This window comes from Cinclus cinclus, chromosome 28 (assembly GCF_963662255.1).
Source record: "Cinclus cinclus chromosome 28, bCinCin1.1, whole genome shotgun sequence".
Lineage (NCBI taxonomy): Eukaryota > Metazoa > Chordata > Aves > Passeriformes > Cinclidae > Cinclus > Cinclus cinclus.
In genome coordinates this window covers 1,401,383-1,412,253 of record NC_085073.1, presented here as the reverse complement: position 1 = coordinate 1,412,253, position 10,871 = coordinate 1,401,383, and the positions used below count along the sequence as shown (strand labels likewise).

Sequence of the window (10,871 nt, the reverse complement as noted above, 5' to 3'; positions counted from 1 at the left end):
CAAAGCCCTGTGCCACAGGGTACTCCTGCCCCAGGGCCAGCTGGTCCCAGAAGGACATGGCCTCAGAAGGTGACACGGGTGCATCCATGGGAGTAGGAGACCAAGTGTCAGGGCTTGGTGCAGATCAGGGTCCCCAGTGCAGGATGAGGGGCAGGACAGTCAGCAGGGATGGGATAGGCATGGGGACAGGGATGGGCACGGGGACAGGGATGAGCATGGGTATGGAGATGGGAACGTGGAAAGGAAAGGGGATAGGCATAGGGTAGGGATTGGAAAGAAGATGGGAATAGGGACAGGAATGGGGATAGGATGAGGAGGGGAATAGAGATGGAAATGACGACAAGGACAGGAATGGAAATAGGAATGGGGACAGAGATGAAGACTGGGGCAGGCAGGGCTCATCGACAGGGACCAAGGCTGTCCCGGGCGCGGGCGGACGAGACTCGAGCAGGCGGCGGATACGATGCCTGAGCCGCGGCCGACGGGGAGGGCGAACAAAGCGGCGGGGCCGGGTGGGCGGGGTGGGGCCGGTGCGGCGCCCTCCCCACCACGGGGGCATAAAAGCCGGGCGGCGGCGGCTGCGCGGGTAGAGAAGCGGAGCGGGCAGGATGCAGCTGGGGCGTGCGGCGCTGCTGCTGTGCGCGGCGGGGCTGGCAGCGGCCCCCGCACTGGGAGCTGGGGCGGAGCGGCGGGCGGCGGCGGGAGCCGGGCGGGAGCGGCGGGCGCAGTTCGCCTCCTGGGACGAGGTGAACGTGCTGGCCCACGGGCTGCTGCAGCTGGGGCACGGCCTGAAGGAGCACGTGGAGCGCACCAAGGGACAGCTGCGGGAGCTGGGCGGGCGGCTAAGCGCCCACAACAGCTCCCTGGGGCGGCTGCTGCGGCAGGCGCGGGAGGCGCAGGAGCGCGGCGACCGGCTGCGGGGCAGCGTGCGGGAGCTGGAGGGCCGCGGCCGGCAGCTGCTCAACCTCTCCGAGGCGCTGCGGCAGCGGCTGGAGGAGGTGGCTGCTGACAAGGACGCGATCCGGGGCCGGCTGGAGCGGCTGGAGGGCCGGGTCCATCTGGCGCTGCAGGCGCGGCCGGCTGGGAACCAGAGCGCTCGGGACCTGGGGGCGCTGCAGGTGAGCGCGGGGTACACCGGCATCCACCGGAGGAGCGGGAGGGGTGGACCAGACCAGCATGGCACGGGTGGAGCGGGATAGGATCCGACGGGCAACTGGCACCGACGCTGTGAGCGTTGGTGGGGGGGACACACCCCAGACCCGCTAGGGGACACCGGGAGCGACTGCGAGAAAGAGCGATGGCGGTGGGGGGCAACCCGTCTGTCCCGGGACATCGGGAGCAGCGAGCGAAGAGATGGGAGAGGTCCTGGGGGCATCAGGACCACCCTCCCGGGAGTCTCGCATAGCAGAGATTCCCGGAGCTACGGAGCTCACCTGGCTCTTCCCTCGCAGTCCCTGATGGATGCTCAGAACGTGCGGATTGAGGAGCTTCTGCAGAAAATCAAACAGCAGCAGTACAAGCTGGACAAGCAGAACCTGCAGATTAAAAGCCTGCAGAGCAAGGTGAGCCCCTGTCTTGTGCTGCAGCCCCCAGCCTGGCCCTACATGCTGGTGCATGGGCACCCTGGTGTGAACACCCCTTCTGTCCCAGCTCTCGTGGCTGTGCTGGTGCTCCCTGGCTCTGGGGACCCCAAAGGGACCACAGCTCTGGTCCCTGTGCTGCAGTGTATTATCAGTGATGTGAGGGTATCAACGTGCAAGCTTCCAGAGAGTTTGCGTGGAGCAATAGGAGGAACTGATGGGTGGGAGCAGCCTCCCTGGGCTCTGCGTTTGCATTCATCTGCAGAATAAACTAGCTAGCATGGGTGTGAAAAACCACAGTCATTTTTGGCTTTGCCAAGACTGGGTATCTCCTGTTCCTCGAGGTTTCTAGGCAAGCTCAGCCCCAGCTCTGGCCACAGGGAGTGGCTGGTGTGTGGCTGACCTGCTCCCTTGAGTAATGGGGTAGAAAAGAAGCTGAGATAAAACTGTTCTGACTTGTGCTGTGCGTTTTGTTTTGTTTTTTTTAAGGTCAATTTACTAATTCCCCTACACCACAACAAAACACAGTCTCCAAAGTGGAAGATAAACCTGAAGAAGAGCCTCAGCCTCACCAACCAGAGTCAGAATGGCAGTGGGGAGCCTGTGCAGACAGAGAGTGAGTATCTGCTTGTGTCACCCTGCTTCTCTGTGCCAGAGCAAACCTGTAGCAGTTGAAAGCTTTTGAAAACAAAAGGCTCATTTGTCCTGAGCCAGGATGTAAGATTTGCTTGAAAACCTGGAGCTTGGCAGTATGGCCAGAGTGAGGGGTTCTGGAGCACAGGCAGAATTCTTGCTTTCTGGGCTAGTGTTAGTCCAGCAGGAATTTAAGGATTAAAGAGGCTTTTTCCTGCCTGGTGTTAGGAATGCAGTGGGGAGCGGACAAAGCCAGAGAACAGGTATTTGTCGAAAAAGGTTGGCAGGTTTGAGATGAGGAGAGGAGGGTCTCATCTCTTTTGAGTTAACTCTTGTTCCTCTGCTCACATTTCACCAGGCAGGATCTGCTTTGCTGTCTGTGGGAACAGGGGAGGGTTAGGAAGCCCTGGCCTGAGAGCAGAGCTGTGTGCTTGTGTATCTCTCTTCCTTGGCTCATATTTAGAGCTTATGCATGAAGTAAGTGTCTCAGCTCACACTGTCCTTAGCTGAAGGTGCTGAGTTGTAGTGGAGGCTCACAGCCCTGGGAAATTTGCATTAGGGAAGGCAAGTGGATGCTGCATCTGCAACTCCTGGCTCTGCCTGGAGCATCTTCTCTCCTGGCAGCAGGACTGGAGGGGCTCCTGCAGAGCTAAGGGCAGCCGAGCAGGTGTCCCCAGCTGTGCCATGTCCTGCAGTCTCCCTTCAGACAGGGACTGATGTCCCTGCAGGGTTTGCTTGCCAGGAGCAGCTGCTGTCATGTTGTGTCAGGTAGATTACAGTGCTGGCTCTGCCTGCGTTCCTGTCTAGGGATCTTCAGCTGGAGCAAAACAAACTAGGCAGGATGAGGAGGCATGGGGAATTCCTGCTCAGGGCTTGATGTAGGGATGGTTTTGGGAAGATGCGTGATAATTTGTTGGGAGCCTGGAGCTGTCACTGGTGTGTCTGAAAACTGGGTGGGCAGAACAAAGGGCTTGGAGGTAGGCTGTTGGGCTTCAAATTCCTCCTGGGGTGCAGCTCAGTCAGGCTGTGTAGGGTCAACCTTACTCAGAGCAGCACTTCTGATCTGGGGAACTCCCTCAGAACTTCTCTTCCCTGTTTTTTTTCTGAGCTCTGCTTTGTGACTTGCCTACGGTAGTGTGTGTCACAGACCTAGTGTTAACCCATGATTCCACTCTTAGCTTATGTTGAAAGTGGGGTGCAGGGAGATGGATTGGGACCTTTGCTACTTGCTGGTGCAGATGTAGGATGTTCTGCTACAGAAATGCTTGTTGTGCATAGTGGAAGACAGCAAGAGCTCTAGCCCCCATGGATGCTGTGTGAGCTCAGCACCTTCCAGTGCTGCACCGTCCCTGATGGAAAGACCCTGGACATGCTGATTCCGTCCCACCAGCTGGGAGCTTCCCCTTTCCTTGCCTAATCCCTGATGTTGGTGTCACTGACAGAAAACAAATTGGCTTCCTTTCATTAGCAAGTTGAGTGAGTTTTCTGGCAAGTCTTAAAGCACACAGGCTGGCCCTGTGCCCTCTGCCCGAGGAGGCTTGTGACTGCTTTCAGAGCTGGGGAGGCTTGTGCTGGCGGCTCCCGGGCTATTGTCAGGCAGAGCCTGGTGCCGGCATGGCCCTGGGGAGCAGTGATGAACTCCACCAGCAGCCCTGACAGAAAGACCCTTTCATTTGCATCCAGCGAACACAAGTTTTTTCAGGGCAGGGATGGCATGGGGCCAAGCATGTGAAAGTTGAAGGCTCAAAGCTGCCTGGAGAGTGAGAGGTTTAATAGCTTGCAGAAAGAGGATCATGTCTTTGGGCAGAGCCTGAGCTTGCTGGCAGCCTGCCGAGTAGGGGAAAGGTAGAGCCCTGCTCATGCTCTCCCTGTGGCGCTAAGACTCCAAAATAATGGGGTTGGGGCAGAAGAGGGAGAGGCAATGCAGGCAGCTCTAGGCATGCCCTGTCATCCCTGAGGATGGGTGTTTGTACCAGGTTAGTGACCTCAGCTGTGTTGTGGCTGGAAATCCTGTTGGGTGAACACGGAGCCTAAGGCAGATCCAGCCTTGTTGTGTTGGTTGGCTAAATAAAGGGGGAGGGGAAAAAAAACCACAGGAGGAGTCAGGAGGGCTTGTTCTGCTGGTGCCATTCGGATGTGCAACATGAGCTGGAACTAACAAGCATGTTCCTCAAACAAAAAAATACTGAGCAGGGGCTGTTCAAGCAGCTGCATCTCATTCAGCTGCTGGAGAGTCCCTGTGGCACTAGAGAGCAGGGATTGAGTGCAGCCAGGCCCCAGAAGTGAGAAACAGGCAGCGATGGACTTGACTTTTGCATGCTGGGACCACTAAACATCTGCCTGGCACCATCCAACCGATGCTGGGAGATGCAGTGGGGAGAGGAGGTGATAAGCTTGGCAAGCCTAGCACCTTCCTACCATCGGTGGTTGGGGCGTTCTTTCCTCTGAGCCTGGTTTGTTCCTCTGCCTGCATTTTCCCAGAAAATGGGGATATTCAGGATGCACTCAGCCTCTTCATTGCTGAGGAGGTCTGTGTGGTTTTGATCCTTTATGCACGATGCCCTCAATCCCTGTGTCATGGGCTGAGGGTAAGGCTGGGGCTGCGGGGGATGCAACCACTGGCTGTGGGAGAGGGGCTGCCTCTGCTGAGGAAAGGAAGTTTTGTGGGGGGAGGGAGAGGCGAAGGGGGGAATATGTTGGAAGTGGGTGAAAGGTGATGGCAAGTGTCATATTTCTGCCCTCTGTGTCCCTCCTGACCTTTCCTCCAACTGGGGCTCTGCTTTTCACCCCAGTGCAGTGTCAAGGCTCCCCAGCACCCAGTGAGAATGGGAGGGGGTGATGCAGGGGCTGCTTTTGCTCTTGGCAGTTCAAAGGCCCTTTTTCCCCCCCTCCATCTGCCCCCAGAAAGCCTCTGACTGTTGGAGGAAGCCCTTCTCCCTGCTGCTGCTCTGGATCATGGTGTCAGCCCTGACCCTGGGGCAGCTACTGTGAGGGGACCCCCACGGCCAGCACCCCAGCACAGCCCAGGGCTTGTCTTGAGGTTTCTTGCCTGTCTCAGGGTCATGCTGGCAGCAGCTGTGAGCCAGGGTAGCCAGAGCTACAAGCCATCCGCCCTGGCCTGGGGAGAACAGGCCCCCTTTGTCTGGGGGTGGTTGGGGCACCTGTCCTTGCTGACAAAGAGCCCCTTGACTGTGCAGCAGCCTGGGGCTGGAGTTGCTGCACATCCTCCTGCGGCCTTTTTGGGTGTTGTAACAGGTTCCCTGTGCCTCATCTCTCCCAAGTGCTGTGAGTAGTGGTTCCTGGACAGACTTTTATCAGTGCTGTTGAAATGGTGCTTTGCTGGCAGCTCTGGGCAAAGTCCCCATGGGGCAGAAGAAGCAGTGGGAGCCCCTGGGGATGGAGGGGGGATGAAGCAGGGTGTGGCTTCACCCTGGGAAATTCACTCCTGCAATGAGCTGGTGCTCCTAGAGTCCACCCCCCCTTTGCCTCAATCATATTTCTTGGGAGAAGGGTAACCGCAGCCTGGCGCTGTGCCTGCTGGTGGCAGGTTGCCCAGCAGGATGTCTGGCTGGGCCACCACAGTTGCTGGGAGAAGTGGGTCGTGTGCTGGATGCTCAGCCACCTTCCTGATGTTAGGACTTTGTATTTTTTTCTGCCTGAGGTCCTTTGACCCTGCTTCAGCCTCATGTGGGATAGGGATGCTTGGCCCTGGTGTTGCCCCACCCCGAATGGGCCACTCCTTTCTGTGGGTGTAGAGGGACCTGGGAAGCTCCTCTGTCCCTCCTCGATGGGGAGTCTTGCTCTTCTGCTGAGGTCATTCCAGCCTGGTCCAAAGCCTGGCTTCTGCTTGTGTGAAAACCCAAGGAGCTCTGTTTGAATTAAAGGGAAGATGTGGTGTCACAGTGTTTAAAGATACTGAAGTCAGGGGCCAATGTCACCAGTGTCCAGAGCTGCAGCCACTGCTGTGCACAGTTGCCAGGGCTGCAAGTGCCAGGGCCATGGTAGGAGCAACCTGCTGAGGAGGTGGGGTTTGTGGCCATCTCCTCAGCTGCTGTTTCCTTCCCCTGCAGGGCTCCCAGAGGGTTGCCACCAGCTCTTCCTGGCTGGGCAGCAAAGCAGTGGCGTTTTCCAGGTGCAGCCCGCAGGATCTCAGCCCTTCAAAGTATACTGCGACATGACTACAGGTAAAGCCGTGCAGTGTCCTGCAACACCTGCCAGGGTGCTCTTGTAAATGGTAACCCCAAGTGACTGTGTTTTCCCTTCCCACAGAGGGTGGCTGGACAGTGATCCAGAGGCGCATGGATGGCTCTGTGGACTTTGACCAGCTGTGGGATGCCTACAAGAATGGCTTTGGAGACCTTCGTGGTAGGTGGATGATAGTGTCTATGTTCTCACTGTGGGATAAGGGAAGCTTAGCAAAAGTTATTCCCCTTGTTGGTCTCTGGAACTCTCTGTGCTGAAGCACAGACATGGTTTGAAGTGGGGGGACACTGCTTGCAGAGCAGGGATGCTTGATCTTCCTGATGTGTCCTGCAGGTGCCGGACATTGATTCAAATGCTGCAGTGTCCTACATTGTCCCTGTTTGTCTTTGGAGCTTGCTCGCACCTCTGCTTTTCATGGCATGTTTGTGTCCCTGCAGCCAATGTCATGAGTCTTATTTCAGGTGACTTCTGGCTGGGCCTGGAGAAGATACATCACCTTGTCCAAGAGGGAAAATACAATCTTCTGATTGAGCTGGAAGACTGGGAGGGGAATTCCCAGGTGGTTCAGTTTGTCTTCAGTCTTGGTGGTGAGAGCACAGCCTACACACTCAACCTGGTGGGACCTCTGTCTGGAGAGCTGGAAAATGCCATTGGGGAATTCAGGCAGCTGCCCTTCTCCACTCGGGATCGTGACCATGACCTTAAAGCTGACACAAACTGTGCCAAACACCTCTCAGGTCAGTCTGAGGTCTTCTACCCCAGTATCTGTGCTTCCCTTTCAACTCTTGTCTGGTGGTGATCCAGTGGGACAGAGATCCTGTGGCACTAGACCCCTTTGTTGTTGAACCCTTCTTGTCCCCTGCTTCCCTGGGACAGCTGCTTCTTTGGGAAGAACTGTGCAGGGAGCCGACAGGGAAGGTGAAGATGAGGGAGGGTTCGTGATTCAGGTATTGGCCCAAGCATCTGTCTTCATAACAGCTTTGCTGTCTGCCACTTTGGTTGGAACCTTTTCAAGCAGAGCAGATGCCTCCCTTGCCCTGGCTGCTGAAAGGTTTGAGGGGAGTTTTCACATAAGGAGGAGCAGCCTCAATATGCAGATGCAGCCTGAAGTCATGTAGGATATGTGAAACACTCCCCAGTGCACGGGGAAGTCCTTGACTGTACATGAGGTGGTCTTGTAAGATCCTGAAGCTCTGGAAGAGTGGGTGAAATAATGGCATCAGCTGCCTTGAATGTGGATTTTTCTGTCTGGAATTTCTATGAGTTAAAATTCTCTTCATTGTCCTTGTAGGTGGCTGGTGGTTCAGCACCTGTGGCCATGCCAACCTCAATGGAAAGTACTTCCGCTCCATCCCCCGGCAGAGGCATGAGCGCAAGCAGGGCATCTTCTGGAAGACATGGAAGGGCAGGTACTACCCCCTGAAGTCAACCATCATGAAAATCCAACCTGCAGCACTGGAAGCAGAGCCCTAAAGTTGCTACTTGAGACTTTCTCTGTGGAGCATGGACCTCAGCTCCATCACTCTGTGTTTACAGAAAACAACCTCCCCTTCCTTGGTTAGAAGCCCTTTAGAGGCACAACATTGCTCCTTGCTAAGAGTAAAACAGCTCCACATTTCCAAAACCCCTGGATGGGAGCTCCTGAACTTGAAGAGGAGCCCCAGGAGGGAGATCGACCTCCAGGGCATGCGCAAGGGTCTTCTTACCTGCCATGTGCTGCTGTGAGAAGTTCAAATTGTCTGGTGCTTTCTATCCTGTCTTAACATTTCTGTACTGTGTTGATGAGCTGGGCCTGGGGCAGGTGGGGCATGTGAAGTGTCTCACTGCTCTGGACCACAGCACTGGGTTTAGAGCCTTGCTATGTCCTGTCATTCACTCTTGTTCCAAAATGATGTTCCACATACCCTCCTATGAGAGCCCCTGGAGCCTCCTTCCTGTGTGTGGGCTGAGGGCAGTGAGCCCAATCAGCTCCATCTGTGCAGCCCCTGTCCCCCAGAGGTACAGGGCTTGGTGGGAGGGCTGAGGGTGACCTGTGCAGAAGGGGACCTCAGGGTCACTTGCCTTCCCTTTCAAGACCTGTATTTCTGGCTATATTGGAATTTGCTGAGAGCTGGGAAAACTGCTGCCAGCTCTAAGGTTGATGGGTGAGATCTTGCAGCTGGTTGCCTGAGGGGCCAGGTCTTGGGCAGCTGTGTCTAGACCTCTTCCTGGAGCCTGCCAAAGCTGCTGGGAATGGGTAGGAAGAGTCATGGGACAGCACAGATACAGAGCAGGGACTGTCCCTGGGTGGGACCAGCCCTACTGTCACTGTCAGCCCCCCAGAAAGAGGAGCAGCCTTCTTCCACCAGACACGTCATGCTTTGCAGTGTGACTGGACCAGACCTCCATGTGTGTTCCAGTACTACAACAGGGGACAGCAGGGTTTCTCTGCAAAAGCCACAGAGCCACACTTGATCAGGTGTGTACCATGATTTATGGCATCACCTCTGCATTCGGGTGGGTGTCTGGGGAGAGGTGGCCAAAAGTGGTCCCTAAAAACTCACGGGCCAAGCTGCAGTCTTGGGGCTTCCCGAGCATCCTGCCCTAATGTAGTCATATTGACTACTGTGCTAGAGCTCCTAGCTGCTAAATACTGTACATAGTTGTTTGTAGGATGTTGGACCTTGTTGATGAATTCCCTGTTTCAATTTGTTTTCATATTTAAATGCAGTGTTAATAACAATGTTGTGTAATTTATAAATGTTGATGCTGGAAAGGAAAACAAGTCTAGTTTGTGTATTTTAAGCCTTTTTTTTTTTTACTACAATATCTTTTCTGAAGATGTCTTTTAATAAAAACAAGCCTTTAAGTGTCCTGTCTGGATTATTTTCCTGATGATTTACCTGTGGCAGGTGTGTGGGAGCATTGTGATGAGGACTCTACATTTGTAAACTGTCTTTGTTGGAAGCATGACCTGAGTACTCTGCTCCCTTCTGGCATCCATGTTCAGCTGTAGCTTTATGGAACTTTGAGTTAAATTGCTGTTAGAGAGCCCAGCAAGCAGGTTTTAGTCTGCTTGAAGTTTATGGGCTCCTTAATTTCTTCCTGGGAATCAGGCTGTGGGGCAGCAAGTTTACAAGTGCTGGTGTCTTGCGTTTTCTTATTCACTGATGACAGACCTTTGGTTGAAGGGGATATTCCTTGGAGGTGGCTGGAACAGCCTGTGTGTGAGCTCTTTGAAAAGGAGCAGAGGCTGAGGTCTAGATGATCCAGGCTCAATGAAGTCAGCTGATCAGGGCAAGCCCCCCTAAAATAGTAACCTTTTAGCTGCTCATACAACATGTGTGGTCATCTTCGAAAGTATTCATTTTAACTTCTATGGGGGTGATTATAGATGCAGGAATGAAAGGAGCTGGGGATGGAGCAGTGATCTTTCAGGTGATGGGGGGGGGGTACATTCCAGCAGTGCGCTGAATCCCATCTATGGTTTTTCTCCAGTTTCCATATACTAGAGCTGGAGAAAATCATAGATGCTTCTCTGGCTGGTCAAGGAAGGAAGAAAGAGGAAAAACTGCTTGTTGCAGGAAGGGGAGATGTGACAGATCTAGTCCCCTGAGCAGCCCTAAAAATACCTGATGTACCTAAATGTGGCCCCAGTTCTCAGTCTGTCCTGCTTCTCTGGGGGGAATCCCAGGGTTAATGACAGCTCCAAGCACAACTGTGCAAACAGCCCATTATACCCAGCTCTGTGCTCACTCCTGCATTCAGAAATGCATTTTTAATATTCTCTTTGACTAATTAAAAACTTGCTCTAGTCCTTGAGTGCAGCAGTGAATGCTGGAGTGCATATTTTAGTCTGGATGCTGAAGTGATGTGACTGAGGTAGGATTTATGCATCAAATAGAACCTGGTGAAGGAGTGCTGCAGTGCCAGTTATTTGGGGTTTTTTTTGCACACTTGGGGTTTGCTCCCCTGTGGTGCGTTTGATCTACAGGAGGTGCCTGGTAAATGGTGCCAGCTAGTAGCAGACACCATCCAGGGTTTGGTAAATGACAAATGGGTAAATGGTAAATGCTATAAATCATGCCTATCCTAGGGATCACGGCTTCTGCTTTCCTGTGTGCCTCTGTCTTGCCTGTCCTGCTGCACAAGTCTCTGCCACCCGATGCCTCAGGGCCATGGGTACCACACTGGAGAATGTGGCATCCTCGGGCCCCTTCAAGGGACCCCTGTAGAAGCCAGTTCTGAGTCTGTTTTCATCTGAAATACTTCACCTTTTTCATGTCTAACAATCATTTCAATTGCTGCTTGTGTCAGCGTCTGGGAGCTGCCGCAGGGCTCCCTCCAGCGACAGACCCAGCACGTCAATGCCTCCGGCTACTGAATGCTGCTGCTCCCGAAACCAGCCGTGGTTCCTGCGGGGGACGGGACATGCTGTGCCAGCAGCTCCTGGTGGCATGAGCCACCCGGGATTTC

The 10,871-nt window shown here is 54.5% G+C and overlaps 1 protein-coding gene across 1 annotated transcript; it reads left to right on the top strand.

Annotated features, from left to right (window-relative positions):
- The first annotated feature begins 608 nt into the window (after positions 1-608).
- ANGPTL4 (angiopoietin like 4) lies at positions 609-7,889 on the top strand. The gene is made up of 7 exons (XM_062510144.1): positions 609-1,118; positions 1,452-1,562; positions 2,070-2,196; positions 6,284-6,397; positions 6,483-6,578; positions 6,878-7,153; positions 7,708-7,889. Exons 1-7 carry the CDS (start codon positions 609-611, stop codon positions 7,887-7,889), a joined length of 1,416 nt encoding a protein of 471 aa, XP_062366128.1.
- Positions 7,890-10,871: the final 2,982 nt, after the last annotated feature.

Coding starts and splice junctions, on each gene's coding strand:
- ANGPTL4 (XM_062510144.1), top strand. CDS start 609: ATGCAGCTGGGGCGTGCGGCGCTGCTGCTGTGCGCGGCGGGGCTGGCA. Junction 2,197..6,283: donor GGAGCCTGTGCAGACAGAGA/GTGAGTATCTGC, acceptor CTTCCCCTGCAG/GGCTCCCAGAGGGTTGCCAC. Junction 7,154..7,707: donor CTGTGCCAAACACCTCTCAG/GTCAGTCTGAGG, acceptor TTGTCCTTGTAG/GTGGCTGGTGGTTCAGCACC.